Source organism: Pristis pectinata, chromosome 11 (genome assembly GCF_009764475.1).
Source record: "Pristis pectinata isolate sPriPec2 chromosome 11, sPriPec2.1.pri, whole genome shotgun sequence".
Lineage (NCBI taxonomy): Eukaryota > Metazoa > Chordata > Chondrichthyes > Rhinopristiformes > Pristidae > Pristis > Pristis pectinata.
The window spans coordinates 80,416,536-80,435,840 of record NC_067415.1 but is presented as its reverse complement, the minus strand read 5'-3'; the positions used below and the strand labels follow the sequence as shown (position 1 = coordinate 80,435,840).

Here is a 19,305-nt window from a genome sequence, read left to right as displayed (position 1 = left end):
AACGTTTCGGGTCAAGACCCTGCATTAGGATTCAGGTCCTTAAGTCTGCTCTGTCATTAAACAGAATCACAGCTCAGCTGCTATTTTAAAAGTATATTCTCACTCTATCCCCACACCCCCGGATGCCTTTCGTGTCAAGAAATCTGTCTATTTGCTTCTTATATATTCAGAGCCATTTGGCATCAACTACCTTCCACAGAAGAGATTTCCAGAGGTTAATCACCCTCCGCGTGCAGAAAACTGTCACCTCCCTATTAAATGTCTTACACCACATTCTGAGACCCATTAACTCCGCAGGCAAGTTTTGAAGTCATGTTGTTGTATCATCATACAGCATGGAAACAGGCCCTTTGGCCCACCAGTTCCCTGCTGACTATAAAGCACCCATTTACACAAATCCAATCTTTTATTCTCCCCACACTCCCATCAACTCCCCTCAGATTTTACCACTCCCAACTAGGGGCGATTTACAGAGGCCAATTATCCTACCAGCCTGCATGTTTTTAAGATATGGGAAGGAACAGGAACAGCTGACACAGGGAGAACGTGCAAACTCCACACAGAAAGGACCAGAGGTCAGGATTGAACCCAGGCTGCTGGAACAGTGAGGCAGTGCTTCATCTAGTGTGGGTACGTTGTAATGTGGGAAACACAATGTCCACACAGTAGGGTCTCCTGGATAGCAACATGATAATAACCAGATAACCATATTTAGAAATGTTGAGTGAGCAATAAGTTTTGGCCATTATACAATGAATGACTCCCCTGCCATCCTCAGCTCCTGTAACTTCAAACTAACGTCAACGAAAGATACTCCCACTCTGCTTATGGTCTGTGCTCCTAAAGCTTCTGCTGTGCTTAACGCAGGCATTCAGCCAAATTGTCACAGTGCTGGGTCATGAATTCTTCCCAAAAGTTTCCTTAGTAAGGGATGGCAGGGACGATCCACAAGATTGTCCAGGCTAGGGTTGTTTTCAGGGCAGCTGAAGGGAGACTGAAGTGTTTAAAATTAAGAACGATTGAACAGAGAGGAAAAACTTGAACAGGGAAAGAACAGAGATTTAAGTTAAAAGGTTGGAGATGAGAGGGAAGTTGAGGGAGATAAAGGGAGTGATGGGGATCAGGAACTCACCATCTAGAGACTGGTGGTTGTGCAGAAAATCATTGTATTCAAAATATACCTGGATGAGCATTTACAGAGCAAAGTGGGGTTAGTATCGAAGCTCTTTCTCAACCGGTACTACCATGATGCGTAGTTTTACGTTTTATGATTTTTTTATGATTTTACTTCAAGTTGTCATTCCAACACCAGATTTTTTTGTGGCACTTCATTGCTATCCTCATTTCTGGGGTTTAAATGCTTCCTAGCTTGTTTTCAAGGATGCTGATCATGACAATTGAACCTTTGTGCTCCAGTGCATACATCACTGAGTGTTGGTCACAGTGTGTGTTACACTCAGGCAAATGAAAGATGAAAGTCTCAGGCTGACACTCACAGTTAATTACACTTTGACAGTGCTCAGTTAACCATTTCATACTGTGTCAATAATAATTTCTGGACTTGCCAAAGATACAAATGTTTATGGACTAAACAGTTTGATCTAATCAAACGGTCACCTGTTTTTTATATGCTCACTTCTTCAGATTCAATATTGTATTTGGTTTGGAGTGCATACCAAGGGAACACAGAACAAGATCAAACAAGTCAATGAGATTTGCAATACAGAGAGCCGAGCTCTCACAACAAATCACCATTGGTTCTCTTTCACATTCTGCCCCAAGATATCTGAGTTGTAGGCTGTTTCCAAACTCTGTAACTGTCAATATACTCCAGAGAGGCTCAGCAACAACTTGGTAATCTGGTCCAGAGGATGCCGATGCTAAAAGGATGTATAAACTTTATATAAAATAATCTACAAGATACAACCTGCCAAGATCAAGCTCAATTAAATGAGCTCTCTCTCTGGGTTAAGCTAAAATCCAACTTTAATGGATATTTCTATTTTCTTGTGTATTCGTTTTTAGACTCTGGACATCACTGGCAAAACAGCATTTACTGTCCATCCTTAGAGTGGATAGAATCAGAATCAGATTCAGATCTACTATATGACATGAAATTTGTCCTAAGTACAGTACTTGGCCTACTGTGGCAAGTGGATAGCTGAAAAATAAGAAGTCTCCTTCACATCGTTGTTCACTAAGGCAAGTAACATCCTTCACTTAAGGTAGACAACATCTAGCTAATTGCATTGGCTGGTTCAGCTATGTATCAAAAGTCAAATCATATGTCACATAGCGCTCCTAAAGATAAATTCATATTTATATAGACTACACAGCTTCCCTTTAAAAAGTAACAAACCAATGAAAAGTGTTAACTGTCTACATATTAAATTATACCAGCAGTTGACCATTTACATTTATAAAATTACACAATTAACCAAATGTTTACAGAGGCAGATACAGAGATAGATTTAATTAAATAGTGTGCACATTGCATTAATCCTCTCAGCTTAAAACTCTAATAGCAATTTAGCATCCATTCCAGATATTCTTATAAACCATTTCTCTAAATAAATTCCACATCCTGTGCTGCAACTGTTGCCTTGACTGTACCAACCCATAAATACGTTGTACAATATATTTTCTAAACATGAACTACAACATCAAACTTAGCACTGCTGATAGTTATTAACTACAACCGCAGTTAAAGTTATACATTAACATTAGCATACAACCAAATACCATAAACACAACCATATGATTTTCTACTTTGATTCCTTCTCAAGGTTCCTCACCTTTGTGCCTCTGCACTCACTGTGTCTTGTATCGCAACTTCCCACGGATGCTGAGCCTGTTTCCTTTCCTACTGACACTACTGAAGTCAGAAAGTTATCACTTCTGGATTGTTTCTGATCTGTGTAATCTGTCCGTGATGGCTTTCAATTTCTTATGTCACTTTGATCACTATATAGAGGCAGCAGTGTTAAGTCCAGGCCTAGACTAACATTAATCATGGTTCTCTGGAACTCTTTACAAGGAAAAGGGTATTTGAAGATCAAGATCTCAAACCTGATCCAAAAATCATGGTCTACCAGGTGGTCGTGATCAATCTCCTTCTACCTGCTTCTGAGACTTGAACCACCTGCAGCAGACACATCAAGGCACTGAAAGGATACCATCAATGCTGTTGCTGCAAAATCCTCCAACTCATTGGGAGGAATAAGTCAATCAGCAGAGGGGCTGTCTTACAATCAGTCTATTGGGCAGGCCATGTCACTTGCATGCCCAACACAAGACGCCCAAAAGGATCACTTTGTTCTGAGTTCTACCACAAGAAATGATTACCAGGCAGACAGAGTTAATGTTTTAGGTCAAAGACTCTTCATCAAAAATCATATTTTCCTCTCTTTCCCAGTTCTGACAAGGGGTCTTTAACTTGAAACATTGATTCTGGTTCTTTTTACACAGCTGCTGCCTGATCTGCTGAACATTTCCAGCATTTGCCATTTTTATTTCAGACTTGCTGCAGCTGTAGTTTTCCTCTGAGGAGATTTGGGGTGGTAAGTTTAAGTGGTTGACAGATGCAATTTGACTGTTCTAACTGGAAACTACTGAGTCCAAAGGCTACATACAGCATACGGATCGGCAGATCATAGAGCTCCTGGTGATATTGGAGATCTTCAAGGAAGTGAAGGGATAGGACCCACAGAGGAGTGGGGTGTGGGGCGGGGGTGTGGGATGATAAGGGTAAGTTGGGAGGAAGGGCACTTGAATAAACAGGAACAGTCATTCCTCCTGATAGAACTTGTTTTCAGTAGCTATACAAATAGCCCAGCAACATAATCTATTCGGGAAAGGAAAATAACACATTTCAGTATTGAAGGATTGAACAGGAGAGGAGGACGAACAATGACAAAGACCAGAACAGTTAAACTTACCTGAGGTGGGAGCAGAGGTAACCTGATGTACGCCAGCAGTGTGGCCAAGTCCCGACATCTCCTTTGCACATCATATTTCACCCACATCATCAGGGCATGAAATATCGTCTCTTCATCGGGAACATTCACATCATCACTTACTAGAAGTTTAAGGATGTCATCTGTAGGCAGCAGCAGAAATTCCTGATTTCTGATCACCTCCATAATGTGCTCCTGTCAAAGGAAAAGAAACAACTCTTTTCAGAAATCAATCTTTAGTCTTCATGGAGCATTTTAATGCACACGTGCCCCAAATTTATAAAGATCAGCCTTTCTGGCATTGCTGTAATCACTGTTACTGAAGTAATTTTAACATTCTGACATCCAAATGGTATATGAAAATCCATAATATATCTTTGGGTTCGATTCCGGCTGCTGTCTGTAAGGAGTTTGTACGTTGTCCCCGTGACTGCGCAGGTTTCCTCCGGGTGGTCTGGTTTCCTCCCACATTCCAAAGGCATACGGGTTAGGAAGTTGTGGGCACGCTATGTTGCCGCCGGAAGCCGGAAGCATGGCGACACTTGCGGGCTGCCCCCAGAACACTCTACGCAAAAGATGTACTTAACTGTGTGTTTCGATGTTCATGTGACTAATAAAGAAATCTTATCTATTTCGAAGACCACCTCACTAATCAATTCCTTGTTAATCACGGAGCTGTGCAGCAGGGAAACAGACCCTTCAGCCTGTCGAGTCTACACCAACCAGTTTGGCTTTAAATGTCCTACATCAGGGTAACTCTTTAATAATTCAACAAACAGAAACCCTATTGCAGCTTACTGGATATACCACAAGTTCCCTGGTAACCGCTTAAACTTTGGGAAGTTGTTGAGTACACAATGTATAAAACCAGGAGAACACATGATGAAAATACCATTGGATGTCTTTTGTTCCTTTGCCAAAGACCTAGTGCATTTGTCAACGAAACTGTCCATAGTAAAACATAATCTGCATCTGCATCAGGACTATGATGCGGGGGGGGTTTCAACCTGAGACGTCAACAATTCCTTTCCCCCGACAGATGCTGCCCAACCCACTGAGTTCCTCCAGCAGATCGTTTGTTGCTCTTGGGACATTTTAATATGTCCAAAGTGCTCCTGAAATGCAAGTTATACCCCAACTTCCCAAATATCTTTGCCATATCGATTCATTTTACCAATGCATTAAATTAGCTTTATTATTCAGAACAACCCTGCAAAATTGAACAGCAACATGGACCTTCCAAAACTTGTGCAGTGCATATTGATTCATCTTCTTGACAGTGGCAGAATTCGAAGAAATGGATCAATAAGAAATTGTGCCATCTATAATACATTACAAAATATAAAAACTCATTCCAACTCATTCCTCTCCGCCCCCATCCTCCTCCACTCAATAGTATCTCAGCTGTCAAATTTGATTGCCTTTCCGTCTGTATTTTCCTACTCCAAGTTTCCAGCCACCCCATAGAATACATAATATTTGTTGGGAATATTCTCTCACCACAAGTTGAAGAGTTCACAATTTATCTTGTTCCTGAAGAATTGTACAACAAGAATAAAAATCTTGTTATTTTCACCACTCCTGAATGTGCTTTCCCCAGGGTGTTTGCCGACAGTAATTCTCCATCTGTAAATGGGAGTGAAGGAGTAACAGGCCATACAGACACAATCCTGACTTATTGCTGCCTGTGTGCTGACTGCCTGCCATGTTTCCTTCTACTTCAAATGCACAGCATTGGCTGTGAGTCAGTCTAGGGCATGCTAAGGTTATGAAAGACTCCATATAGTTCTTTTATTCTTGTTGATAAACTGACTGCCGAGAAAGTCAGTGAGTCGCATTTATACAGGCTGGAAGTTGTGATGGGGAAGATATTCCTAACTTGCACTAAATATGCAATATGAGGCTAAATATGCATCTCAGCTTCTAAAATCCAATTTAATTGAAGCTCATTATTTGGCCACTGTCAAAAGCATTCAAACTTCAGAAACAGAGGACAGTACACCCCTGTGTTATAGAGGGGTTGTATTCCTGAAAAACATCCATTGGAATTTTCCATTATGTGGACCCTTGACAAAAATTGACAAAATTTGCTGTTTCTTTTGCATTTTGTGTTCATTTGATTATTTATTCTCTCATAAATTCGGTAAGAACAAAGTTTTATTCTGTATCTCAAAATTGTTGGCAGTGACTTGCGATTTATTAATGCAAATTTCGAATATCAGCACACACAGGAGATTGCAGATCCCGGAATCTGGAGCAACAGACAATCTGCTGGAGGAACTCAGCGGGTCGAGCAGCATCTGTGGGAGAGGAGCCCTGATGAAGGGTTTCGACCCAAAGTGTCGGCAATTCCTTTCTGAGTCCTGATGCAGGGTTTTAGCTGAGATGGGCTCCTTGGTTGTCATGGTTGAGTTAGGCCAAAGGGCCTGTTTCCATGCTATATTACTCTGTGATTCTCTGTGACTCTACAAGTACAAAACGATCAAAACCAGAACATCCAAATCGTGGAATTCAATGTTACACTAGATATTGGAACCATACATCTATGTGGTGTAACTGGATATGACAGTTGTCAGACAAATGAAATCCACATCACCATCAAGATAAGAAAAAGATAAATAACAAACCCAGAGCAATAAATCTAAAACTAAAACTGTTTGAAAATTTTTCATGTTAAATCTCTGTTGATGCCCACGTTAAACAGTAATACACCTCCTACGCAAGGTGGTGATTGAGCTGATGAGGAACCTTGAAAAGGAAGTCCAAGTGATGGAGCTCAAAGAAGTAAAAAACAATGTCATTAAACCTATGGACAAGGTCAACTCCACTGGCTAAGAGAGAAACTTAATTAATGGCTAAGACTATAAAATGACTGGATCAAGTAATCAAGTGATCACAAAGGATAATACTTAATGTCTTCTCTGGAAGAAGTCACACCAGCATTGGCAAAGGACAAAGATTTCCACAAAGGATGTTAGAAATAGGTACTGTAAAGTCGAGATGAAGGGTCTTGACTGGAAACACTGGCTATCCACTTCCCCCCACAGATGCTGCCTGGTCCGCTGAGTTCCTCCAGTAGTTTGTTTGTTTAATGTAAAGCTAGATGAAAAATCTTCACTGTTGATACCATCTAACATACCATTTGACAATAAGAGACCCAACATGCACCTTTTGGTTTTGGAGTAAGCCAGGATATGTCTCGCTGGAAACAGGTGTGGCCTACAGAGGATACAAAGGTGTTGCAGGTACAACAGAAGGCAACCAGATCTATGGATTTGATGACAAAATCAATAGATATCATCCTATGATGTGATGAAAGGAAGCAGAAAGGCCAGGTTTAAGCTGAATGTTGACAAATGCATTACAAAGGAGAAAGGATTCCAATCCTTTCAGATGAGTTACACAGAAGACAGGGTGAAGTTAAGTCCATAAAAAGTTGAGAAGGAAGCACCAAAGGGTAAGAAAGAATGAAGATACTCTCCAGGGCTAATCCAATGCATGAATTCTTTCAGTCTTCACATGTCAGACGACACAGTAAACCTGAGAAAGCTTCTGAAAGAAGATCTGAAATACCGGCGTTCACTATCGCATGAAGCTTGGTTCCAATTCAAAGAAATAGTGTGCACATAGACAGACAGGAAACAACCTGTCAGTTTTCTGGTCATTACTACCATCAGCGAGGAGGTACAGGATCCTAAAGACCCACACTCAATGATTCAGGGACAGCTTCTTTCCCTCTGCCATCATGAACAGTCCATGAACCCATGAACACGAACTCATTATTCCTTTTTATTTTGCACTGTTCATTTATTTTTGTAATTTATGGTAATTTTATGTCTTTGCACTGTATTGCTGCTGCAAAGCAACAAATTTCATGCCATTTAAGTCAGTGATAATAAATCTGATTCTGATTCTAAAGGCCAGGGAGCCAGCTCTGGTACAAAACAGCAAACTGAGAACATTTGTACCTAAAGTACACCTGCTGGCAGAGGGATGCGAGAAATACCACATTTGGTTCCACAGGTGACAGAAACCAACCCCGAGTAAATCTAGAAGGACAACCTGTGTGGGATGCCAACAAGTCTGAAAAGTTACCCATGAGGCTTTAGACTTAGGATTTTCTCTTAAATGCAAACCAGGAAAATACTAGCAGAAGCACCACATCAATTGCTGCCAGTGGAGAAGTAAGGACAGTTCTGAGTGTGAAGATAGCCTGTCGAGTAAATGGAACACAAATGCAGCTGAGTAAAATCAGTGAGACCAACAAAGGTGAAAAGTTACAGAGGCTTTCTCAGCAGATTTGGGGACATGTCAAAAATAGGAAATGAACACAGCCAACACTTCACTTGTACTTCTTTCAGTCTAGTGTACTGCATTCAGTGTTCCCAATAATATCTCTTCTACACAGGAGAAGCCAAACACAGATTGGGTGGTCACTATCCTGAACACCTATGTTCAGTCTGTAGGAGTTAGGCAATGCTTGCGATTGCCTGCCACTTTAATTCTCCGTCCCACTCTTACTCTTTATCTATCTCTCTGTGACCTCCTGCACTGATACAACGAGGCTCAACACAAGATTGAGGAACAACATCTTGTCTTCCACCCTTGAACGTTGCAGCCTTCCGGACTCAATATCAAATCCTCCAGCTTTCGGTACTGTACTCTTTATTTCTGTCTCTACCAGAACTGGCCAGTTCTGTCGGTGTTCTATTTGTGATTTGGTCTCCGTTTTTCTCTCCCCATTAGTACAGCCTGAGCAACTGGTCATATCCTACAGCCTTGCCATGAGCAGCACAACTTCCATGGATTGAAGGAGGCTGAGGGGTGACCTGATTGTAGTATGTCAGATTAGGAGAGGCATGGACAGGGTAGGTAGTCAAAATCTTTTTCTCATAGTAGGGCTATCCAAAACAAGACAGCATAGGTTTAGGGGGAGAGGTTGGAGTTTTATAGGGAACCTGAGGTGCACATTTTTTACAGAGAGAATGGCTGATCTCTAGAACATGCTGATCTCTAGAAATAGCGCTGTAATAGCATTATGCTAACCGCTATGCTACCGTGCCACCCCATGTACTGTGTCTAAGAGGCATTTAGACAGTCACCTAAATAGGCAACACATGGAAAGGTACAGTCCTAATGCGGGCAAATGGGTCAGTGTAATGGGCAAGTAGGTTGGCATGGATGGGATAGGCTAAAGGACCCATTTCTGTCCTGTACAACTCTTTGACTCCATGACTGATAAGACAGGTAAAGAAGCAAAGAAGCATAAGGGGCGGGCACAGTAGTGTAGCAGTTGGTGTAACGCTATTACAGCGCCAGGGACCCGGGTTCAATTCCGGCCGCTGTCTGTAAGGAGTTTGTATGTTCTCCCCGTGTCTGCGTGGGTTTCCTCTGCGTGCTCCAGTTTCCTCCCACATTCCAAAGACGTACAGGTTAGGAAGTTGTGGGCACGCTATGTTGGCGCCAGAAGCGTGGCGACACTTGCGGACTGCCCGCAGAACACTCTACGCAAAAGATGCATTTCACTGTGTGTTTCAATGTATGTTTGATTAATAAAGATATCTTTTAAAGGCCATATGAAACTATCTGGTCTCGCCCTATCAGAGATTTTCCCATTGTTCTACACATCCCTTCCACACCTTTCAAACAACTGAAAGCTAACTTGTTTTCTCTCTTTCCCAGTTCTGATGAAGGGTTTTGGACTTGAAATGTCAACTTTGTAACTTGGTGACTCACCAGACTCTGGACTGGATGAAGAATCTGGCGCTGCAGTATTTCTCTATGCCACGAGGCCAAAGCATGCATCTGTGCGACCTTTTGTTGTATTTCCCAGGAGCAAGTTGGTAGTTTGTGCAGCTTCCCATTGGATTGTGGACAGGATGGTGATGAAGCCAATTCCTACAGAGGTGCAAAACTATTCTACAGCAAATTATGGACTGGTGGTCATTATAACCTCAACTGGAATATCGCATCTTGCAAACACAGCCTTCAGCTTGGAAAGATAATTGAAGCAATGATCAAATCACACTCAACTCTTTCCATGAAGTGGGTAAAATGATTGACTGTCACTGAGATGCAATTGACGCGTTACCACAAAGAAATGCAACATCCCCAACGCTGCATTTACAGAGCTACGGCCATCATTAAGGACTTTCATCACTCTTCTCACAACTTGTCTTCCCTTCTGCCATTGGGGAAGAGGTATAGTAGAATCTGCTCTAGGTCTAGTAGGATGCTGAACAGCTTTTTCCCACAAGCAGTCAGGATCATAAATGGACTGTGCCCCCTTCCCCTTCCATCGACAAGCTCTCCCTCCACACACACGTACATACTCACATCAATACAGAAACAGTCTGTTAGTTACCTGATACGTTGAACTTCATCTCGAGCTGAATAAGCACTTATTAATACATAAACACACTTTAACAGATATGAATACGTGGTGTTGATATGTTTTTAGTTTTGTTTTAGAGATTTTTTATGGACTATTTTAGATATTTATCACTGTTCTTTTTGTTGCACTGATATGAGCTGGTGAGAAACAGTATTTCGTTTTTTTGTGTATGTAAATACTCAGAGAAATGACAATAAAGCAAATCTTGATCTTGATCTCCTGGGAATCCCAAACCTATGAACCCTCAAAATGGAGAAGGAACAATTAAAAACTATTCAAAGAGATTTAACATATAAAATTGTTCAAAAAATTAAGAATTAAAAGAACATTAAAACACTAATAAATGATCAAAGCAGCAAAATGTAGTAAAATAAGAACTCAACTACACTTGCCTTATTCTCGAAGGGCAGCGGTACAATTGAAATGAATGAGGTCATCGTTCCTCTGACAACCCTCCCTTGTGTTAAGCTACTGTAAATGCCAGACATGAAGTGGACCACACCCTTTCCACAGGGTCCTACACCAGTGTCAACAGTGAGTTCAGCCATAGAGCAGACAGGCAGATGTGCTGACATTTCACCTCCAGCTGCCAGTTATCAATCTGCATGATTTGGACCATTGTTTAATCTCCAGTGAAGAACTACACACTCAGGAGAGGTTAAATCCTCACTTTTGGTGACTAATATTTTAATGTTTCTCAGGGTCTGTCACTCTGTTGTGGAGCTGAATTCACTAATGACCCAGAAGCTTTGAAAGACATTCTAAAGGCAACAACTAAACACTCCAGCATGTCTAAGAACCTACCTGTGATACTACAGGGTCTGGACAATTTAAAATGCTTAACAAGCAGAGTTCAAATAAATATTAAATCAATGTTGAAACTGCATCAACATGACATGAAATTTAAAGCGAACAGATATTTATATCGTTCCTTGAATGACAGCAAGAGATTTCAGACCTCAAGGCAGCTGATTTTTGACTGATCAATCTATATAAAAAAATTAGAAATAAATCTGACCTTTAAGGGACAACTTAACTCTGAGCAAAATGGATCCCGACTGCTGGTCTATGATCAGTTCACAAAGTGGGATACTAAATAACAGCAGAATAGTTTTTTTTCAAATAATGCATGAAGGTCATAAATGGGAACAGCATTCTATCTGAACAGTAGTGTTAATGTGAGACACAAATTTACATAGCACACTGCATTGATTTTTGTCGCACCACTTAATTATAGTACCTGCACCAACAATTGGCTAAACAAATAAAATATTCCACGCAACATCTGATCTCACATTAATCAATTGTGAAAGCCTTTGTGATCACAACTATGCAATGATTTATGCATGATCATTAAACATGTTTCTTTTAAACTGATTATTACGATCTTTATAATTTGTGGCAGATATGTCAGTGGTATGGTCTAAAACAATACTTATATATCATTACAGGCCTTTCCTTTAAGTTCTGGGTTCCCGAGATGAGTTTTATTTACGAAAATATTCCCATAATTGCCTAACTATCAATATTTAAGCTTAGATTTTGTCATAGAATCCTCCAGCGTGGAAACAGGCCCCTGAAGCACCAGGGAATTGGGTTATTATTGTCACATGTCCCTAGATAAAGTGAAATGCCTTGTTTGCATGTCATCCATACAGATCATTCCAAACATAAGTACATCAAGGCAGTACAAAAGGAAAGCAATAACAGAATGCAGAATATAGTGTTACAGTTACAGCCAAGGTGCAGTGCAGGTAGACAAAAAGGTGCAAGGGACAAGGGCCACGATGAGGTTGGTGAGAGATCAAGAGTTCATCTTTATCGTAGAAGAGGTCCATTCAAGGGTCTTATAACTGCAGGATAGAAGCTGATTTGAGAATGGTGGTGCATGTTTTCAAGCTTTTGTATCTTCTGCCTGATAGGAGGGGGGAGAAGAGAGAATAACCAGGGTGGGAGGGGTTTTTGATTATGTCGGCTGCTTTCCTGAGGCAGCGGGAAGTGTAGACTGAGTCCATGGAGGGGAGGCTGGTTTTCATGATAGACTGGGCTGTGTCCACAACTCTCTGCAGTTTCTTGCAGTCTTAGGCAGAGCAGTTGCCATACCAAGCTGTGATGCATCCGGATAGGATGCTTTCTATGGTGCGTCTGTAAAAGTTTCAGAGGATCATCAGGGACATGCTGAATTTCCTTAACCTTCTGAGGAAGTAGAGGTCCACACCCACAATCAAGCACTTATCTCTGTGACTCCCGTCTCTTTCTACTCACATTCCTATCAACCTCCTCCAGATTTTATCCCTCACCGACACACTAGTGGAAGCTTACAGCAGCCGATTAACCTACTAACCTACACGTCTTTGGGATGTGGGACGAAACCGGAGCACCCGGGGGAAACCCAGGCGGTCACAGGGAGAACATGCAGGCTCCACACAGACAGCATCAAAGGTCAGGATTGAAGCTGGGCAGCTGGAGTTGTGAGCTTTGCCACTGTTCTGTTCCAAGTGTCTGCGGAAGAGCATAAATCCAAAGTGTCTTGAATCAGGGATGAAGTGCTACCCACTAGGGCACAGCTGAACCCAGCTGAGACGTCACTCTGTAGATATAAACGCACACTTACCAGAAGAGGGTTTGGATTTCAACTATACTTTCTGCTTGTACCTCAGAATAACAAAGCATACTGATTATGACTGTCTCAGTGACAAGGTACCACACTAGGAGAGCAATTGCACTTTAAGACATTAGGAGAACTACTAAAAGGTCTCTTTCCCAAGCTGTGTAATAAAGTTGGAACTACGGATTATTTACCGCATCAAGGAGGTGACTCACCTTCTCAAGGACAGTTCAGGATTGGTATTGTACGGTGGACTTGTCAGCAATTCCCACAGTATGAGAGAATAAAACATTGTTGAAACTCCATTATAACTTTCTCTGCGAGGAAACATTTTAGGGATTCTTTAAAATGTGTATGAACAATAATGCTTTCTTCTTTCTTTTGACATTTTTAAAGAAATGATCCACAGAGGTCTTGCAGTGTCACAACAGTTGGTGTTTTGATGTACTGTACCACAGATTCATACAATATGCATGAGAGTTCTCTCGCAGTAGGACAAGAACGTCAATCAACACTAAATAAAACAAACAGAAGTTCTGTCACTTCTTCATTTGTGTTTATTCCTGAGCTAGACTTGGCAAATGCCAGAACTCCCAGTCATTTTTCTGCTCGGCCCATTGTGTTGGAAGGGAGGTCAGAGCTCTCAGTGCAAGGACAGTCAGGATAAGAGATATGATTGAGGTATTCCACAGTGCTTTATTACGCACTAGAGAAGGTGATCTAAAGAAGCATAGAAGCATTGCAATGAGGCACTGTGCTGACCTAGCAGGGAAATGTAATCATTCCAAGGTGGGGAGGGGGGGGGGGGGGGGGGGGGGAGAGGGGGAGTGGTGAAGCACCAATTCACCAGAGTGATAATAAGGCTAAGAGCATTAACTTCAGAAGCCTTGGCTTGACTTGTATTCCTTTTGAGTATGGAAGATTAAGCATTAATCTAATTGAGGGGGTTAACATGATTAAAGACAGAGGCATGGCAGATATATTTTCTCTAACGGGAAGTCCAGGGCAATATAACCTTAAAATTAGAACCAGACGTTACAGATGTGACGTGAGGAAGTATTTCTCACTGAGGGCATTCATTATAAATCCCCACAGAAAGTCAAAGGAGGGGATCAATTGAAAAATATACAACTGAGATCGATAGGTAAGTTCTCTGCCTGTGAAAAGTACAGGATTCAGGTACTGGAGCATTACCGGGGGAGTCAGGAGCTCTTGCAAACTGTCTGTTCAGAATCTGGCCTTACCTGTAACTTTAAGGTTGGGTTTCTCTGCTGTTGGAAACTGAATGAGTGGGAGACCAGTTGTCTTGACAACTAATTCAGTATGTCATTGGAAAGGAAGTGGGAGAAATTAACCCTCTTATCCAGGAGGGTGGAAGACCAAGTGAGGAGGCAGAGAGCTACACTGACAAGTACTGAGTGGGCTTCACAAAGCATCTGCGTGATGCAGAATGTCCACAGTTTTTCAATCTTCCCTCATGTTCCCTCAGCAACCTTCCCTCAGCAGGGGGATGGGAACCAGAGTGATAGGTCAGAGGTTGGTGCATTTAGTGCACAAGTAGATGCAGAGTGTAGAAAGACTGTGAGAAAGGATAGGCAGTTGAAAGGGGAAAATTGCAGTCAGTTGGATGGGCTGAACTGTCTACTTTAATGTGAGAAGTATCAGGAACAAGGGCGATGAACTTAGAGCACGGGTAAGTACGTGGAACTATGACATGGTGGCCATTGCAAGGGCAGGAATGGCTGCTGGATATTCCGGGGGCTTAGATGTTTCAAAAGGGACAGGGACGGAGGTAAAAGAGGTGGGAGAGTAGAATGCAGACCGAAGCTGAGAAGTGGCAGATGGACTTCAACCTAGAAAAGTGTGAAGTGATACACTTTGGGAGATTGAATTTGAAGGCAGAATACAAGGTTAATGGCAGGACTCTTAGTAGTGTGGAGGAACAGAGGGATCTTGGGGTCCACATCTATAGATCCTTCAAGGTTGCCGCGCAGGTCGATGGGTTGTTAAGAAGGCATATGGTATTAGTCGGGGTATTGAGTTCAAGAGCAGCGAGGTAATGTTGCAGCTCTATAGAACTCTGGTTAGACCACACTTGGAGTATTGTATTCAGTTCTGGTCACCTCATTATAGGAGGGATGTGGAAGCTTTATAGAGGGTGCAGAGGAGATTTACCAGAATGCTGCCTGGATTGGAGAGAATGTCTTATGAGGATAGGTTGAGTGAGTTAGGGCTTTTCTCTTTGGAGAGAAGGAGGATGAGATGTGACTTGATAGAGGTGTACAAGATGATAAGAGGCATAGATCGAGTTTTTCCCAGGGTAAAGATGGCTGACACGAGGGGGCATAATTTTAAGGTGGTTGGAGGAAGGTATAAGGGGAATGTCAGAGATAAATTTTTTACACAGAGAGTGGTGGGTGTGTGGAATGCACTGCTGGCAGAGGTTGTGGGGGCAGATACATTCGGGACATTTAAGAGATAGCCACAGGAATGATAGAGAAATGGAGGGCTATGTGAGAGGGAAGGGTTGGATAGATATTAGAGCATGATAAAATGTCGGCACAACATTGTGGGCCGAAGGGCCTGTACTGTGCTGTAATGTTCTATGTTTTATGTTCATGGGCAACTCAAAACTGTACCCATACAAACCCCGGAAAATGAAATTCAATAAAAAAAACTGAAATTAAAACAGAAAATGCTGGAAACACTCAGCAGGTCAGGCAGCATCTGTGGGGAGAGAAACAGAGTTAATGTTTCATGTCCCAGACAGTTCTGAAGAGGGGTCTCGGACCTGAAATGTTAAAGCTGTTTCTCATTCCAGAGGTGTGGCCTGATCTGCTGAATGCTTCCAGCATTTCCTGTTATCACACAACCCACAGCAGATGTGAATACCTGATGCAAAATGGGAAATTAAAACCTTTGCGGTGTATGCAAGGTGCATCAAGGAGAGGGCATTGGCCTGATGCGTCCATCCAAAAAAATACACAATGTGAGGTTGTGGAAGTGTGCCCAGAGTCAGTCATAATGTTGGGAACCCTACACTGCCCTTCCAAAATTTGGCAAATAAACATTACTGCATGCACTCCTGGCATCAGTGGTCACCAGACTAGACCATGGGATATACAACAACTCCTTGTCCAATCTGCACATATGAAGGGAATGTTACAGCAAAATCATTGATCCCACTCTTTTGTTCAGCTTTGCAATTATAAAATTAGACTTGCTGTGCAAGATCAGCTTCACAAATGAAGGAGATTGTCAATTAATAGCTTAAATGTCAAGGCCGAGTAAACACAAAACAAATTGAGTTACATGTAATCAGTAACCAAATTTGCATTGAGTTTGCCCCCCCCATCTAATGTCAGACTCACTGATCTTATTGCACTTAACCTTGTTTGTCCTTTACTGGTTAATCTCCTTTCCAGTCTGGGTTTCATTCCCCACCCCCCACACCACCACTGCACTCCCATTCTTACAGTTCTTCCTCTCCAGGGCCTCATTAGTTCTGTTACTAAGATCATTCATGTTCATTTATCAGTTGGGACATCAGCAGATCCTTTAGATGGGTAATTTTGTATGGGTAATTAACAGTTCAAACGTATGTTGCTTAGAGCACTTACAAAGGGAAGAGCCATGCTGTACGCAGCCCACTGCCCAGACTGATGGGCTGTCAAGTACACCTACGTGGCCTTTCTTGATGCGGATGGATACTCAGAAGCCAAACACTGTACCCTGATACAACTGGAAAATAGTTCAGCCTATTTTAACAACCATCATCATATATTTAAAATCAAAACTCGCACAGTTGGTAAGTTGACATTGTGACTAAAAGTTCTGGGGAGAGGAAACTTGCTCTCCATTGTTAGTGTTAAATAGACACACAGTGCCTTCCATTTCTACAATTTACGTGCATTGATATCAATACAACTGGATACATTGCACACTTATGAATGAGGACACATTTCCTGTTTGTTAGGAACAACCAATTTTCAGCAGGGTTGATCAAAAATGCCAATCTTAATTACATCAAGGGATATTTTTTTTCAAAGACTTTTCTCCACATTTTAAGAGGCTGCTTGTTCACGGCAGATTTTATGTCTCATGGGGCTGCAATCAGTTTGTGTGGAAATGAGAAAATATCATTTTAAAACAGTGCACGTTTTCGGCATCATTCTTGTTGATTCCAACCGAACTGGAAAGTATATCTCATTATTCCATTTAAAATGAATGAATTACATCATTAATATAGCGGTGAAAGACTTCTGACGAATGCTGGTTATAACCTTCATGTCAATCCACGTGAAACCACATAAAAAGACCAGAAGGCTTGAAACGTGTTTCTCAGTTATGTTTAATTAAGGACAGCAAAACATAACACAATGCCGTGTGTGGTGTTGGTGCTTTTATGCTGAGGTGTTAGTCCAAAAACCTTGGAATGGATATTTTTTGATTCTGTAGCTGAAGGTCTGCACCCAGCAAGAGCTTGGGTCTGACACCTTGTCGGACCAAAATAGAAAATGTCGGAAAAACTCAGCAGGTCAAGCAGCATCTGTGGAAAGAGAAACAGTTAATGTTTCAGATCCTGGATCCTTCATCAGAATTATTCTGATGATGGGTCCCAGACCTAAAATGTAACTATTTCTCTTTCCACAGATACAGTTTGACCTGATGAGTATTGTCAGCACTTTCACTTAAGATATCTTTATTAGTCACACGTACATCAAAACACACAGTGAAATGCATCTTTTGCGTAGAGTGTTCTGGATGCAGGCCACAAGTGTCGCCATGCTTCCGATGCCAACATAGCATGCCCACAACTTCCTAACCCGTATGTCTTTGGAATGTGGGAGGAAACCGGAGCACCCGGAGGAAACCCACCCAGACACAGGGAGAACATACAAACTCCTTACAGACAGTGGTCGGAATTGAACCCGGGTCGCTGGCGCTGTAAAGCGTTATGCTAACCGCTACACTACCGTGCCTGTAGCATATTTCTAGCATCCGCAGATTTTTGATTTTCATAATTTAGTGGACTAACCTCTATAACTAGTTTAACCTGATAATTTATCCAGATAACTGAGAATCTGTGTCATAACCAGAGTCTTGAAAACTTGATTCACTGAGAATAACTGAAGGTATTCCAGATGACGATGGAAATGAATACTCCATCCAAACTGCTGATCTATTTGAGTTGGTTGCCTAGGGCTCCTGATTTCACAGAGGTGACACATTTACATTAAGACCAGTTCCATGTCGCTGGCAGTAAATGACATGATTATAAAGAGACTACAGCACAGACTGAAACCATTCAGCCTATCATGCCTTTGAAAGAGCGATCCACTTGGTCTCACTTCCCTGTTTCAGTCACAGACCTGAAGACTTCTCCTCAAGCAGTTATTCATGATAATGATGATGGGTTTAACTCTTTTATCGCAGAACACAAGTTCTTGGGCAGAGCAACAACATTCAGACCAACAATGTACAAACCAGTGTCAGAAGAATGCTGGTTTCCACTAGTAGTTGTCTCCACTTACTACCACTGGCCTTGCAAACTCCCAAGGAGCTTGGAAAGCCATCCCCTGAAGAACTTGGCTGTTTCAAAAATAAATAAACAGTGCAAAAAAAACAATAACGAGGTAGTGTTCATGGGTTCATAGACCTGATGGCAGAGGGGAAGAAGCTGTTTCTGAATCGTTGAGTGTGGGTCTTCAGGCTCCTGTACCTCCTCCCTGATGGTAGTAACAAGAAAAGGGCACGTCCCGGATGGTGAGGGTTGATGCTTCATATATTGTGGCTTCAAAATCTATCTTTGTTGTTCAATAGGATAAAAAACAGAAAAGAGCTTCTAACCAAACATCCTTCATTGAAGGTGAGCAACTCCCAACTAATTGCAGTGGCTAATACAATGATGTATCAAGAGTCACCCACATAGCGTGCAGATGTCCTTCAGGGAAAGAAATTTGTCAGCCTTATCTGTTTGGGCCTATATATAATTCCATCCCCAGCAACTCTTAACTGCATCCTGACTGGTTTCACAGCCTGGCATGGAGGCTCCAGCGCACAGGATTGGAGAGGGTTGTAGACTCAGCCAGCTCCATCACAGGCACAACCCTCCCCACCATCGAGGACATCTTCAATAGGCGGTGCCCTAAGAAGGCAGCATCCATCACTAAGACCCTCACTGCCCGGGACATGCTCTCTTCTTGTTACTACCACTGGGGAGGAGGTACAGGAGTCTGAAGACCCACATTCAACGATTCAGGAACAGTTTCTTCCCCTCCGTCATCAGGTCCATGAACCCATGAATACTACCTCGTTATTCCTTTTTATTGGCACTGTTTATTTAT

At 42.0% G+C, this 19,305-nt stretch overlaps 1 protein-coding gene across 1 annotated transcript in view; it reads right to left on the bottom strand.

Annotated features, from left to right (window-relative positions):
* The window catches only part of LOC127575909 (kelch-like protein 1), a 276,782-nt gene that overhangs the window by 68,326 nt on the left and 189,151 nt on the right, over window positions 1–19,305 (bottom strand). Inside the window, exon 5 of the mRNA XM_052026137.1 lies at window positions 3,939–4,151. Coding sequence (XP_051882097.1) covers window positions 3,939–4,151 — 213 coding nt within the window. The remainder of the gene's footprint in view (window positions 1–3,938; window positions 4,152–19,305) is intronic.